Raw genomic sequence first — 16,157 nt, forward strand, 5'->3', positions numbered from 1 at the left:
ATTGTAATTTAGAAAATTTGACACTTAAGACTGGTTTTGTGGTCCAGGGTCACATATGCTGAACTATGTTTATTTATTGCTCATTCTACACATGTGTTGAGGCCTTGGGGACGAGCACAGTTTGACAGCCGACACCAAAGAATGACTCTGTAACATCGTCAAATGTTTTACATGGCAATCAAACTTTTGTTGCATTATTTTGTTGCTTTATTTGAAATGTAAACCATTGGTATTTATTATGTTAATTTTGTATTTATTTTTTTTGTTAAACTTGTTAAACATTTTAAAATGCATTAGTATTGTTCACATTAACACTGTTAACATTATATTCATCATCAAATTCATCTTTTCAGTCTCTGTATGGTGCCTCAACTTACAACATGCTGTAAACCCAAGGTGTAATTTTTTTTTACATAAATTATTTTTTTGAAGTACCCCCTGAGATTTTAAGTTAATATCGGAATGAATATACAACACATTTGCATATTTACGGTGCTCTGATGTTGGTTAATGGTCAAATGACATGCAGGAAAACCCAGACTCCGCCCCTTACCTGGACCCTTCCTCCATGAACACGGCCAACCCACACGAACCCCGTATATGTATCTAATTATTATTAAAGCTTATTATAAAATAATTAAGACAAAAATATAAAGGCAAACAGAACAAATAGGACATTTCAGAGATAAAAAGAGTTTACATTTGTTTATTATTATTATGTTACCTGTAATTATAAAAATGATTTTCAAATAAACTGAATGTTTGATCATTATTTGAAATGACTTTGCTACAATACTACATTTGAATTACGTTTATAATTATTACAATTCATTTGTAACTTTTGATTACAATGCAAATTTTACATTAGTAAATCAAATTATGGAAATGTGCACAGAGCAAATGACTAATTAGATTGGACTTATTTTAAGCCGTTCATCGCAATTTGAATTTTTTTTTTTTTTTTTATGAATTTAATTAGCTTTTCATCAACTCACAAACCCCCTGCATTCACCTCACAGACCCTTATTCGGGAAAGCCTGATGAAATATTTACAAATATTACATATCAGACAACACAGATGTAATAAATTAGTTTACTTGCAGAGCTTCAGCAATGTTATCGGTAACCTACCACTGTATATATATATATATATATATATATATATATATATATATATATATATATATATATATAAAGACCATTCTATATAAAATTTTAGTCAAATATTTGGAAGAAAACCCATATCTAAACAATAATATTCTTGACTCATTCTCATTTCAGAAAAAACAAAAAAACAAAACTGGTATTTGTGAAATCTGTGTGAGGTCAGCAACACATGCTTTCATTTGTTAGTTTCACTTTGGTATTTGTGAATATTGTTAAATGGCAAAGTTCCTATAAAATGTTATCTTCAGTGTTAAACGACTTGCCAGACGCCATGAGCGAATAGCAAAATCCTGCCAAGATCTATAGATACTGTTGTTAGGCTGCCAAAGGTTGGACGCAATGTTTTGACTGTGGTAAACATGATTAGTTATCAGTGTGTCTTCAGGTTCCCATGTAATGAGTGGACCTTCTACAATAGTTACAAAAACTTGCAGGAATGTCTGGATATAATTTGAGAGTTTGAACAGTCAACGAGTTGCCTCTCGGTTACTTTCTTACCAGTTGATCATGAGGTCATCAATGATCGTATGAATAAAGTATCATTTGTGAGGATCATGTTTCTCCTCCTAGCTGATCTTAAACTTTCTCTCACAGTCTTTAAGGATGCCTCGTCTGACCCCGGTGTTTCTGGTATGGATACACCAGGGATTGTGTTTTACAGATTGCTTGTTTGATTTAAAAACAGGAAATGTTTCTATATTTTGGTCTAATGTAGCCATGGCAACATATATTGTAATGACCCATGTGTAATACAGTCGTGAAGATTTTTAGGGCATGTTCATTTTCCATTAATCACATCTCACTTTTGCCTCCAAGGTGTGTGTGTGTTGTTCTGGCAGTGTGTGAATAGTTATGTTAATCAGATTTTACACAAATTGATCTGCAGTTAACTAATCAAATGGATGAAGAAAAGAGGGTAGAAATTCATTTAATAAAGAATTACTGATAGCCAACTACATATATGTATATAAATATACATATACATATATAAATATACATAGAAAAGATCATATGTGTGTGTGTGTGTGTGTATTAAACACTTGTTAAGAAATTATGCCTTAAATTGATTTTTTTTTAATTAAATGCCACTAAATTCAAATAAAATGCTATGAAAAAAAAGTGCCATGGTTTCCACAAAATATGAATCCGCACAACTGTGTTCAACATTGATAATAAGAAAAGTTTCTTGAGCACCAATCATTATATTATATTATACTGATTTCTGAAGGATCATGTGACACTGAAGACTGGAGTAATGATGCTGAAAACACAGCTTTGCATCACAGGAATTAATTACATTTTTAAATATATTAAATAAAAAAAACGGCAAAAGAACATTTCACAATATTATGTTTTTTCATTGTATTTTTGATTGAATAAATTCAGTCTTAATGAGCATAACTTCTTTCAAAAACAAGTTAATTAATTTATTAAAGCCCAGCACAAGAGTAAAGGTTTATATTTTGGGACAGCAGAAACTTTTTTAAAGATTATAAAGGTTTTTACGTTTTGTTTGCAACAGGACAAAATGTGTAATGACAGGTTGCAACATTTTTATTTAATCATGCACATCTAAAAGTAGAAACTTACCTCACTTTTTCTGAACTTACAATAAAAGTGGGAAAAAATGCAAAACTTACTTCCAACCTATCCCTTTTTTTCTGGAAATATTTGAAGCACTAAACTAATGTCAGATTCTAGGAATCTTTTTTTTTACCGCTATTATTAATAAATTCAGTCAACACAATGTACAGAAGCACTTGAGCTGGGGTCGGAGTAGATCTCGACTCCATTATCTGTCTTTTGTAAAAGCTCTCTGCTTCGCTTTGGCAGTCTCAAGAGGAACGTCCACATGGAGCCAATTCTTGGAAATCCAGTCATTTGTTTTTTCATCCTCCATTTATTGTCCTCAATGGCGTATTCCAACGTCTCTCTGCGGTTCACCGTGAACACAGAGTCGCCCCGCACTACCGCAGTAAACAAAGCCCCTTTACTGTTCTCGTACTGCCCGGGCATAGCCGTCCACTGACCTGAGGTCAGATTGTAACAATCCATCACGCATCTCAAAAAATCATCAGACGGCCCGTTCCTCATGACGTACAAATTGTCCCTGTGGGCCACCATGCAGTGTCCGTAACTCTGATGCCGAACGAGTGTTGTGATTAACACCCATTCATCTTTGTTTGCGACGTACTCGTAAATCTCAGTAGCGTCTTTAGGTCTCCAAAGGCAGATGAACAGTCTTCTCATGGCTTTGGCGCAAGCGACGGCGGATGCAGGTCTTGGAAGATGAGCAGCGAAGCTCCAGGTGTCCGAAGAGACCTTGTACTTCTCCACAGAAGACATTACGGTCTTCTCATACTCTCCGCCGATGATATAAAGGTCGCCCACATGGCCGATCAAGGTGCAGTTGTAGCGAAGTTGCTGGGGGCTGGAGAAAGTGCTCCAAGTGTCTGTAGATACATCATAGCAGAAACCAGTATCCACAACTTTATTGGAAATGTCATAGACTCCTCCAACAATGTACAGCTTGTTGTCTAAAACCGTGACTCCTGCCATGGTGGTGCTGGCGTTGAGAGGCAAGTGGGCGAGAACCTTCCAGTCTTTCTCATCCTCATCAAGATAACAAACGGTCCTCATGAAGTCCTGCAATAGCTTGATGGTCGGCGAATGAGTGCCGACGGTGATGTAGGAGCTAGGAACAAGAGACTCTATATGTTCAATCAGATCCTCTGGCAAGCACTTTACATCTTCTTTGAGGTCTACATACATGTCTCGAATGAACAAAGCTGCACTCTTGAAGAGCTTCAGTAACCCAAAAGTAGCTGCTGTGTGATACATTAGAAGACAGTTGTCTGAATTGATATTAGCGATGAGATGCTCAGTTAGTAGCTCTATCTGAAGGAACACGGCACATTGGATGGCGTCAACGATTTCGTCAGCGCTCAACACAGGTCTTTCTCCATGTATGACACGAAGGGCTACCAGGAAGCCATGAACACTCGGCGCCTGAAGACAAATCTCATCCTCCATGCACTCCTTCATCCCAGATTGGAAAAGAGCTTGAAAGTATTCACAATGCTGCTCTAGGAGGCTCCTGTCCACTGTAAAAACACGGTCACCGAATCTCACTTTCACTGTTTTCGTGAAACCCATTGGCTGGTAAAGTGTCTTCCTCGCACTAGCACAGCTACTCGTCTCCATCAAGTTACCTCCTGCCATTTTCATCTAGATATACCTACCCACTTCTGCAAAGTCAAACCTGGCTTTGAAGACATTCACAGCACTATTGACTACATGATGTATTCCAAAGCAAGGCAGATGCATCTGAGCAAGTGTGCAGTGTTTGCATTACTCCTGACCACTACAAGAATAGAATCGGCTATACATAGATGTGAAAAGCGTGGCAGCATAAAAGTAATGGCAGACAGCCATCGCTGTAGAGGGCAGCCGTCATCATGGTTATTTATTACCTTTTGTTCTTGGCAGGCATTAAAAGCAGGCTGAAAATGTCATCTTCTCCTTTGATGAACAGGTGAAATGCCTAAAGCTGTAACAATGGTATGCCTGTAAGGGTCAGTCTTTGTTGTGGGTCAGCATTCCAGGTAAATGTGACTGCTCAAAATAAAATCTGATTTAAAATAAAAAGCACATGTGTGATCCCAAACCCAAATGATACAGAAATATTTCCAAAGTCAATATGCCATTGCAAAAAGGCCATGTCTTACGATATGTAAGCCCATAAGTCACTGATTGGTTAAACTCATTAAAAATTCCACAGCAAGGTTGAATTTTTGTGTAGTAATATTTTAATTATAGGTTTTATTTACACAAATGTACATTTGTAAATACTTACAAGTAGCCTACATATTGATTAACTCTCCTTAAGTTTTATTTAATATTTGTTTTGCTTTCATATATTTTGGAATTGAAACAAACAGTTGCCGGTAGCACTGAACCATGGTGTGAAAAAAAATAATACAGTGGCTATCAGCAAATGTTTGATTATCAACATGCTTCAAGATATATTCTTTTGTGTTCAGCAGAAGAAAGAAACTCATTTGGAACAACTTAAGAGTGAGAAATCGATAACAGAATTTTCCCTCTAAAAATTATAATATTGTCTATTTGCCCTTCAAAGAGGTTTAAAAATCCAATCCATCACATTGATTAGATCGTTCAGTGCAGCACAGCATCAGCTGCTGAATTCAGACCTGTGTAAGTGCTTTGGATGGTGCTAAGCCAGAGACAGACGCGTTTGTACAGCGCTGCATTATAACCACCCGCACGATTCTGTTGAACGTATGAATGCAATAGCCAATCAGAGGCGTTCAGATGAGTCATCGCTGAAACGTGGTGTTTTGCTCACTTGTTTGCTGACTGAATTATCAGACTGGAAATATTTTGAATGAAAAGGGGAAAAAATTAAACATAAGCCTATATCAGTAATACAGTTATATAGTAGCTGCTGTAGTATGTCAGTCACACAACAAGCATGACGGGTGCTGAGTGCAATTGGGCGGGTTTTGTTGTGAAAACCTGGCAACCCTGCATTTGGGCCTGTTAGTAAAGTCAAAAGAAGGCCTACTATACAAAAAGATAGAGCTACGTTTATTTGAGTCACCACAAAATGACTGAGGCCCTATTTAACCCAATGGTTAACGGAGATTACAGTTGAGAGCACTTTTCATTAATTTCGGACTATGTTTGTCTGAAAGTTTGACATAAATGCTGTTCTTCATTGAAAGATTAAACACAAATCATTTGTGTTTTGTTGCGCGCGACGAACGTCAACAAAAAGATTCCACCGACCATTTCCTGCAGGAAAATTCTTTCAAACGTAAGCGAATAATTCGCAAACTGGTAAATGGAGTATGAACCGTGTACAGAGGAGCTTTTAATGTTCATAGGAGGCGGATCCACTGGATTGAGATCGAGTCCATCAAGTGCTCCTGCCCACCGAGTCAAAATATCCCTCTAGCATTTCACTCTTCACTTTCCTCTCGCCACTCTAGTGTCCAAGAAAAAAAACAGTCGGGCAAAACGCGCATACGAGTCCTCAGAGCTTGTGGTCATGTCGTTTGTGCTGCTGAAGCTGTTTTGCAGAGAGCGCTGATGAGAAATCGGACATCATCAGCATCATCCAGGTATGAACTCAGAAGATCAAAGCTGTGTCCAATGGGCTCTTACATTCGGATCTTCTCTCTCAAGTGTTCATTCTTCTCTCTCATCCCGTCTTCAGGATGTCTCTGATGTTTGGGAAAGCAAGAACTTGTAACATTGTCACAGTTCCTGAGCATGAGCCCTCGGAGAGTAACATAGTGATTTTGGGAGCTATGGGATCTGGAAAGTCAGGTATGTCTACCATGCAATGTTCATAACAACACTCATCATTTAATATGATCAAATGTGTTTTGAATGTACTGTGAAACGTTTTGAATTTGTGTTGTCCTATCTATCTATCTATCTATCTATCTATCTATCTATCTATCTATCTATCTATCTATCTATCTATCTATCTATCTATCTATCTATCTATCTATCTATCTATGATTGTATTTGAACTACTGATCTGTTAAGCATTGCATAATGCTATTATTTTGTTTACTAGGAGAGTTAAAATGTTTAACTTGAATAAGTCTTATTTTTAAGAAAAATGCTTAAAAAGCAAAGTATTTCCCATTTTACTGTTGGGACGCTCTGTTATGTAATTGAAAATATTTCCAAACTTAGCCTTACAGGAAGTTTGTCTGTTCCCCCACAGCACTTACAGTGAAATTCCTCACAAAGCGCTTCATTAGTGAATATGACCCAAACCTTGGTGAGTTTCCCAGCTTTTACTGTTGTCACCAATGATGTAACCTAATACTGACTGGGGTATAAAGGTTAAAGTTTAACCAGTAGTGAGAGACCGAACATCTGGATGTAGAAGTGTGTCTATGGTGATTATGGCTCTGATCTTAACACAAAACATATATATCAAATATATATATATATATATATATATATATATATATATATATATATATATATATATATATATATATATATATATATTACAGATGTAATTATTGGGGACTTAGATCCTTAGATGGGTGGCTTTAAATCTTAAAAGACTTTTCTTAGAGACATAAAAGTAAAAATTTTCATGTTCATGTTTTTTCCTTGGCAGAAGATGAAGAGTTGAGGCTCATACTGACAGCTCTGATGTTACTAAAATGACAGGTTTTGACTTTTTAAGATCTTTAAGGTCTTTGCCAGACCGCATTAAAACGTTGTCGAAAGTCTTTTTCCAATGCACCATATATATTTTTTCCATGTTTGTCCTTTGTACAGTAGTTGTATCACATTTTCATTTTGTTCAAATGTAAGTCTTTTATGAAATCATTACATAAAATAACAATAAAATAAATGCACATGGATGTCAGGAACTGAAATGTCTTTTTTTAATAGTGAAGAATTGAATGAAAAGAGAGACTTCATCTAAAGACAAAGCACATTATGCAGCTGTCATGTAACTTGAGCTGGAGTACAGTGTTTTAATGTTTCTCTGAATGCCAGCTAGTTTCTTAAAAAAAATGCAGTATCTTTTTACATATTTAATTTTCAGAAGATACTTACTCTACAGAAGAAGTTGTGGACCAGCAGCCGGTTCTGGTTAAAGTGATGGACACGGCTGATCAGGTAATGATTTGTCTCTTTTGACATCTATATTTGTACCAGATGGATCTTCTCATAATGGTTGTTTTATTTTCCCATAAAGGAAGTTTGTTGCATAACCTTGGCAGCTTTACAATATGCAAACGAATCTGTCTTTATTTAAAATTTAGGATGGACCAGTCAACTGTGAGCGCTATTTAAGCTGGGCCAATGCCTTCATCGTTGTCTACAGCATTGACAACCGGACCAGCTTTGAGGCCTGCCAGCAGTACTTGGAGACTGTGACCCTTTACTCAAAAGGCCTGCAGCCAGAAGCTCCTGTCATTCTTCTCGGCAACAAAGTGGACATGGAGAGATACAGGTGAATTAAACATCCCTTCTATTCGATTTCAGTAAACATTGCTATTATAACATATAATGCCAGGTAATATATATTAAAGAATAGTTCATCCAGAAATGAAGATTTGCTGCAAATGTGCTCACCCTCAGGCCATTCAAGATGTAGATGAGTTTGTTTCTTCATCAGAACAGATTTGTAGTAGTTTAGCGTTGCATTATTTGCTCACTAGTGGATCCTCTGCAGTGAATGGGTGCCGTCAGAATGAGAATCCAAATAGCTGATAAAAACATCACAATAATCCACAAGCAATCTACATGACTCCAGTCCGTCAGTGAATCTTGTGAAGCTGCATGTTTGTAAGAAACAAATCCATTGTTAAGTCGCTTTAACTTTAAACAATCGTTTCTTGCCAAAATACAAATCCATAATAATAAAGTTTCCTCCAATGAAAAAGTCACATCTCCTGTTGCCTCTCGCATCAAAATCTGTTTTGGATTGTTTTCGCAGGTAAGCAGTTATTGATCTGTGCATATTTCTCTCCTGATTTAGACAAGACGAGTTTTTCACTGGAGAAATAAATAATAATATTGCTAAAGGACTTGTATTTTGGCTGGAAACGATGGTTTGGATTTAAACCATCTTATTGATTGATTTGTTTATTATAAACGCAGTGTTTATATCACCAGGTGGATTACTTGTGGATTATTGTGATGTTTTTATCAGCTGTTTGGTCTCTCATTCTGACGGCACCCATTCACTGCAGAATATCCACTGGTGAGCAAGTGAAGCAATGCTACTTTTCATTCAAATCTGTTTTGATGAAGAAACAAACTCATCTACATAAATTGTTCATTTTTGGGTGAACTAATCCTTTAAGTGTGAATCTTAAACAGCCAAATTTCCTGTCTCAGAGTGTGTGTTCGTCAAGACACTAAGCACAGCAGGAAATAGTGCATTTACATAGTTGTATGAATGTCCTTTGGTTAGTTTAACTGGAAGAACATATGACCTGTGGCCGGCTATGATTATGACAATTATGCTTAGTACCACCACAAGTTATTTAGATTTCAATTTTTTATGACCCTGAAATGTTTAAGTAAAGATTTGATTGCTCCAGGAAATGGCCATATATCGCCTTTATATTTTCCTATAATTATGCAAACACAGTGCATGATTTATGCAGTATCATACTTAAATTGACCACAATACAGCTGGACTCTATCAAAAATATCTATTTATGTAACCGCAGATTAATGTGTGCTTCTTTGCCAGCCACCCTTTAAATAAAAGCGTCAACTGCTCATTCCTAGTGGTTTCTGCTGTGCCATTCCTATTACATTAGAGAGTTTCTTTAACACTCTATTTCACAACTTTACATAAGGATGCCATTTTCACATGCACTTTTAATTTTTTATCCATTTTTACATGATTACTTTTTAGTAAAGCTGAATTTTCAGCATCATTGCTCCATTCTCCAGTGTCACATGATCCTCCAGAAATCATTCTAATATACTGATTCGCTTCTCATTTCTTATTATTATCAATGTTGAAAACCGTTGTGGTGCTTTATATTTTTGTGTAAGCTGATGCAGTTTTTCAAAGAAAGTTCAAAAGAATAACATTTATTTGATAATAGAAATCCTTTGTAATATATCTTTGATGTTACGTTTGAGCAATTAAATTCACCCTTACTGGATAAAAAAAAAATCAGACTACCCCCTTTGAACTGCATTTTTAGTTTAATAAAAATGTAAGTTAATTTATTTTTTTATTATTAATTGTCATATTCAACAGCATCATTTTTTTGTTTACAATTATTTGCTTTCTGGTATCAGTTTATTTTATTGACTCAATTTAACCACACTAAATAAATAATTATTTACAATTCTGTTTTTTTTATCTACATTGTTGCACAGCAGCATACTTGGAAAAAAAACTCCATATATTATTTTTCATTTACAATTTTTTTTTCTTTTTCTTTTTTGTAAAGAGGTCCATTTCAGATCAGGAAAGTGAATCAAACATGCTTTCATAATCCATTTATTAAACATTTTATAATGCATCTTTTTTCAGACAGGTGAGTAAGGCAGATGGTGTCGCTCTGGCCTTGCGGTTCAGCTGCCTGTTCTTTGAAGTTTCCGCCTGCTTGGACTTCCTGTCCGTTCAGCACGTCTTTCACGAAGCCATTCGGGAAGTGAGGCGAGAAACAGAGAGGAGTATCCGCCCGCTCTTCATCAGTGAAGACAAGTCTGCGATCAGCCTGTCCTCCGCCCCTCCGCTCACCGCCTGCTATAAAGAGCTGCCCACCCCAGCCACCGCAAAGCTGGTCACGGTCAAGTCCTCAAGAGCTCAGAGCAAACGCAGAGCCCCCACGCTTACACTACTCAAAGGCTTCAAGATCTTCTGATGTAAGGACGCCCTCTTCTGATAATGGACAGGAATGCTTGTTTGGATGTCACATCAGCTTATTTAGCATCAAAGCTAACAGAACCTGAAGGATTGCAACATCTCGCACATACTTGAGAGTGCGGTAACTGTATGAAAGTGGACAGAGAGCTAATGAATGTCTTTGATAGCATTTCTGATTATTCTTTTATAATTGGTTATATTTCGTTTTTGTTTCACTACTTTTTGCACCAGCATTATGCTTGTATTTTATTGTGGCAAAACCAATTTCCACTTAATATATTAATTTCAGAGGATTCATGTGGGCATTTTCTATTTATTTTTTTATTTTTTTACACAGCAAAACACAAAACCTAATCATGCACAGAATACCAAAGAAAGAAAAAAAACTTTTGTTTTATTTGTACTTGAAAAACTGAAATGACCACGTTTATCATATTGCATTACATCAAGTGAGAGAGAAGCGAATAATTTACATTGCTTTATAGGGGAAGCAAAAAATAAATAAAAAATGAAATAAAATATTTGGTTTAATCCATTAAAGTTGTATGGTAAACAATTACTTTATGGTTCAGAAAAAAGTTAACTCATGACCAATTTTGATGCATTTTTACACACACACACACACACACACACACACACACACAAACACACACATATGTATATTGTTTTATAACAAATAGAAAACTTGCCTTTTGAAACAAACTATAAAACTGTAAATATATTATGTAGTTATAAATCTGGTTGGTTGAACCAAGGCTATAAGCATATATTTTGGGCTAGGGAAACCAAGTGCTATAATTATTAAACACTGGTGGTCAAAAGTTTTATACGAAATAATATATTTTTCTTTATATGTGTGTTTTTGAAATAATTCTATAATGTTCATCAACAGAGCATTTATTTGATCAAAATACAGTACAACAGTAATATTATCAACATTTAAAATGACTATTTTCTATTTTAAGACATATAAATCATATAATTTAATGTATTCCTCCTGATTTGCTGCTCAAGAAAATGTTCTTATTATTATCAATGCTGAAAACATTTGCACAGAATAAATTAAAATTTATATACAGATATATAAAAATAAAGTTATCTATTTTAAAGTTATATAGATTAAGTTGGAATCATATTTAACAATATTCCGTTTTTACCGTATTCTGTTAGCGTAAATGCTGCCTTGTGAGCATAAGAGACTTAATTCAAAAACATAAAAAAATTATTCTTATAAAGACTTTGTGTCATCAATGTAAATGTAAGGTAAAAATCCAAATTTGAATTACTGTGGGTATTTGCTCCTTTCCTGAGGTCATAGCCTTGGGTTAACGCTAAAATATTTTGTCAACCAATCAGATGTTGTCTTCATTAAAGTCAACACAAACAGTAGGATTAAGTTAAAATGCAATTGTCTCAGATGAAACTATTGCTCGGGGGGAGTTTTGGGACAGAGTCTCCACATCTGTGTTGTGGACGTCCTCTTCCCCTTGTCCTTCCTCTGCAGGTTCGGGACACAAAGTAGACACATTCCCGTCCTTCCAGGTCTCCACATTTTCTCCGGGCTTCAGTTCCTCTGAGGCTTTGCTGTCGAATGAAGGCTCTTCCCGATTCATATGGCTGTTGTTTTCGGATGGGATGAAATGGGTTTTCTCCTCCTTGACCTCTGTGACCTTATCAGTGACCATGACCTGCAACTCTTCAGTTTCAGCTTTCACCGCTGCGACTTTAGAGGCTGCTTTGTATTTGGCTATTTGCTTCCTGTTCCTGTATGAGAAACATGGAAGTTATGGAAGAAGGAATGGAAGCTATGCAATTTCCCCTTATGGATCAAACTTATAAAAATAATTAGAACTATTTAATTATTAGAGCCTGAAATAAGCCTGAAAACCTTTTGAAGTTCCAGGGGAAAAATAGCTTATTTTTATTATGGGTGCTGTAAATAACCCAGAGAGAACAGCACACTGATCTGAAGAAAAATCAACCCATGCTCATGAAAATTATATGCCTGCAGCAAAAAAAATGTTTTTGCAAAAATAATATATATATATTCTTGCATGTGTTCAGTTTTCACAGAATCAGATAATCATGACTTTGGTTAATGCACATATTGCAGCAGTTCGGAAATCAAATTTACCTTGTTTTTACACCGCTTTGAGCACTTTTTTCATACTGGAGTGCTTTGCATTGAAAGTACCAGGTGAGTTACTGAGCAAGCTTACTTACTACATAGAAAAGATGATAAATATGATAGATATGTGATGCTTTAAAATGTATTTGAGTAAATATGTCTTTACTTGTCTATTTGCTTATATAAAACTGCTCTATGTTAACTATAGTCATCATGTTATATTAACCTGTTACTCATGTGCTACTAACCTATTAGCCATCATGCCCATGACCATCAGCATAGCACCAATCAGTAGACCCAGAAAAGCAAATGCCAGCATCCCAAACTTCCACGTTGTTGCTGTTAAATGAGAACGGCATTGAACAGTTTTCAGTATTAGTGTGATGCAAGTACACGCTTTTACACACAGCAACATCCAGATGTGCATTTCAAGCCATTTCACGGAAGGGAAAATTGAAATCTGTAAGGATGAGAGACAAGGACGTCACAGTAAATGCAAACTTGGCACACTCACGGTCCTCTGTGCGGTAATACCACTGTAAAAACTTCATCTGTGCCTCTGTCATTCTCGGTGCAGGCGGCCCTTCAGCAAAGTCAAACTCATCGGCCTCTAAATCGCTTTCTCTTCTGGACCCTGTCAGAATCGATGGAGATGAGATGTATATTATAGCATCATAAGAGATGAATTGAAGACAGTCAGTGGAGTTTCTTTTCATGTTGCGGACATGTGGCAGAAAACAGTTATTTTTTAATTGCAATAATATTTCACAATATTACTGCATTAAACAAATGCAACTTTAAGTGTTTGTCAATCCAGATAAAATGAACATGCCAATGCAGACACATAATTCATATAAAGAAATAAATAATTTTTATTAAATAATTGTTGTTGTTGTTTTATTTAGGTTCTACTCACTCGCTTTATTCTGGCAGATGTCGCCCGTGTCCAGAGATTTCCATGTGTCGGGTTCACCCGTGTTCAGCCTGAGTTTTCCTTTCTCTGTGCTCAATGTCAGAGAGTTTTGCAGGCTGATGAGCTGTTGAGCTTTGCACTGCCATTTGATATGTTGACTAGAATCACAAGTGATAGTCTGGACTGGGTCAGTGTGGGTGGTGGAGAGACACCTCAGGGTTCCTGTGTTTACTAGGAGCCAGTGATCTGTCCACTTCCACTGCTGCAGGACCGAGTCCAGACGGCATGTCTTTAACTCAACAGCTCCTTCAGACGAGTCCTCCAGACACAGACCTTTCTTCATGCTATGGATCGTAAAGCCAATTGTGCCTTGAAATAAAAATGGACTTTTAGCATGTTTGTAAACTCTGTATTAGGGCCATTATTGTGACATTATTTTAATGACAGTAAAGCACATTTCCCAACCAAATTCTAATAGCTATAATTAGAAACATTCTGATTGCTAAAATAATGGATGGGGTTCAGTTTGAGGAATTATTATTATTGTTTTTTTTTGTAATACACATTTTCCACAATAGTAATTGTCATGAACCACAATTAAGCTCACTTTTTCCCTGCTATAATTGCTAATTCTTTTTTGTAGTAATATTCATTCTCATTATTATAATACTTCATCTCTGTGCTTAAAATTGTTCTTAATTCTCAGAAATAATGTAACAATGCAAAAAAAAAAAATATATATATATACAGTATATATACAGTGTATATATATATATATATATATATATATATATATATATAAATATATATATAATTTCTAGTAATTCTAGAATGGGCTGGATTTCCCAAAATCATTGTCAGCCTATAGATTTTAGGAACCACTGGCACAAATAGATCTATACTCTAAGACTAATGAGTTACTTCTTTGTACCTTATTCACCCCTAAATGGTTAATGTTAGTACTTTAAAAGTGCATATGACTGCCTAAAGTGTATACTTTTGAAAGGACACCACTCTAGTGATAGATATGATCTATCTTTCATTCGGAGAGTGTGCTTACAGTATATAATGCTTTTGGGAAGTGCTGCCATGGATATGTCCTTGCACATTCTCCTAATATTAGATTCACTCTGTTGATTTTATGAGGTTAAGAGTGTACTTTACCAGGCCAGGTGAGAGATAATGCTATCCACAACAGCAGCATCGCTCCTGTAATACAGAGTCTGCTTAAACAGAAGATGTAATGCAGAGAGGTTAACACGTTCACAGTTAAAAACAACATATCAAGTATCATTAGCCTCATGTTTTCATTTCTGAGAATGCCTCCCCCACACATGTTTGAACACACCAGCTTGACTAAAGATGCCATGGTGCAATATTTGAACCTTTCCTAATGAGAGAATGAGATTTAATGCCTTGACAAAAAACAGATGTCGATCCCACACCTCAAAATATTTCTTAAAAATTGTGACATTTTGCTTTACAGTTATTTGTGTTTTTACCACCATAGTCAAGATATATACAATTTCAATTATCATTTTTTTTGCTTTTATTTCATTTTGTCCCTATCGGTGTTAGGTGTTATTAATTTTGGTAATTTAATTCCCTTGAAAAAGCAAGGGACTACTCTTATTTTTCTGTCATTTAATGACAGTTACTTCTGATGTAATTGCATTAAAAAATATACAATTCTATATAAAACGATGCAGTGAATTTAGCATCAATATTTAACATCTAAAGTTAAAATATATGTTTTTAATGCAACTAAAATGTATGTTTTTTTGATGTAATAAGCAACATGTTTTTCCTTTAAGCTTACCCATCAAAATGATTTAACCAATGTCAACTATGTATTTTAAATTGTACAAGATTCATCTTGAGATTTTAAGTTGGTTTAATATAATTTAAGCTGAAAGGACCAATTTGATTATACTTAAAACTTTGATGCATCAACTGAACTGAAGTTAAAGTTGAACTAGGTAGAAATGTTTTACAATGTATAAAATAATTAAAAGTTACGAACAATGTTACAGTGCAGTATTATTTTTTAAATAAGCATTAGTGCACCAAAAAAGACGAGATGCCATGCAATAATTCTTATCAGCATTTCTTACCATAAGAATAACTTTATGGCATGTTTAGATCGCAGAGCTGTTGTATGCTCCATACGGATGGCTATTATAGATGACATATTGAACTCACCTGAAGAGCACAGTTTGAGAGGCGGCCGTGGGGTAGAACAGAAAGAATGACTACACATGTTGGGAACGCTTTACTACAGCAGAAAGTTTCCAAAGTTCAAGTGGGAGGAGATACACTCATCTAATTCCTTTCCATTTTATAGTGCAGTCTGATGATTTTATGAACTCAAGAGGGGAATGTTTTAAAAGATGACGAGGGAATGAGTTAGCAGCTCATATTCTTTACATAATTAGGTGAAGCTGAAGTTAATTATGGTTATATTTGTATACTATATTTACAGGTTTATATATATATATATATATATATATATATATATATATATATATATATATATATAT

General features: G+C 35.4%; 3 protein-coding genes across 5 annotated transcripts; 1 reads left to right on the top strand and 2 right to left on the bottom strand.

Annotated features, from left to right (window-relative positions):
• Window positions 1-2,633: 2,633 nt before the first annotated feature.
• Window positions 2,634-4,638, bottom strand: kbtbd13a (kelch repeat and BTB domain containing 13a). Its single transcript, XM_059501971.1, has one exon. It carries the CDS (start codon window positions 4,393-4,395, stop codon window positions 2,902-2,904), a length of 1,494 nt encoding a protein of 497 aa, XP_059357954.1. The 5' UTR covers window positions 4,396-4,638; the 3' UTR covers window positions 2,634-2,901.
• A 1,049-nt stretch (window positions 4,639-5,687) lies between these two features.
• On the top strand, window positions 5,688-10,988 carry LOC132101555 (ras-like protein family member 12). 2 transcript variants are annotated; one of them, XM_059506612.1, is made up of 6 exons: window positions 5,688-6,314; window positions 6,410-6,522; window positions 6,932-6,988; window positions 7,781-7,851; window positions 7,998-8,188; window positions 10,241-10,988. In XM_059506612.1, the coding sequence occupies exons 1-6, from the start codon at window positions 6,283-6,285 to the stop codon at window positions 10,572-10,574; spliced, it is 798 nt and encodes a 265-aa protein (XP_059362595.1). In that variant the 5' UTR covers window positions 5,688-6,282; the 3' UTR covers window positions 10,575-10,988. The 2 variants fall into 2 exon arrangements, with proteins under 2 accessions (XP_059362595.1, XP_059362587.1); XM_059506604.1 differs by having other exon boundaries at window positions 5,692-6,314; window positions 7,778-7,851.
• Window positions 10,989-11,950: 962 nt separating this feature from the next.
• On the bottom strand, window positions 11,951-15,902 carry LOC132096548 (uncharacterized). Of its 2 annotated transcripts, XM_059501991.1 has the most exons (6): window positions 15,820-15,902; window positions 14,782-14,840; window positions 13,621-13,986; window positions 13,219-13,338; window positions 12,953-13,043; window positions 11,951-12,340 (listed from the first exon to the last, which is right to left on the bottom strand). In XM_059501991.1, the coding sequence occupies exons 2-6, from the start codon at window positions 14,819-14,821 to the stop codon at window positions 11,974-11,976; spliced, it is 984 nt and encodes a 327-aa protein (XP_059357974.1). In that variant the 5' UTR covers window positions 14,822-14,840; window positions 15,820-15,902; the 3' UTR covers window positions 11,951-11,973. The 2 variants fall into 2 exon arrangements, with proteins under 2 accessions (XP_059357974.1, XP_059357966.1); XM_059501983.1 differs by lacking the exon at window positions 15,820-15,902 and having other exon boundaries at window positions 14,782-15,325.
• Between the last annotated feature and the right edge of the window lie 255 nt (window positions 15,903-16,157).

Source organism: Carassius carassius, chromosome 2 (assembly GCF_963082965.1).
Source record: "Carassius carassius chromosome 2, fCarCar2.1, whole genome shotgun sequence".
Lineage (NCBI taxonomy): Eukaryota > Metazoa > Chordata > Actinopteri > Cypriniformes > Cyprinidae > Carassius > Carassius carassius.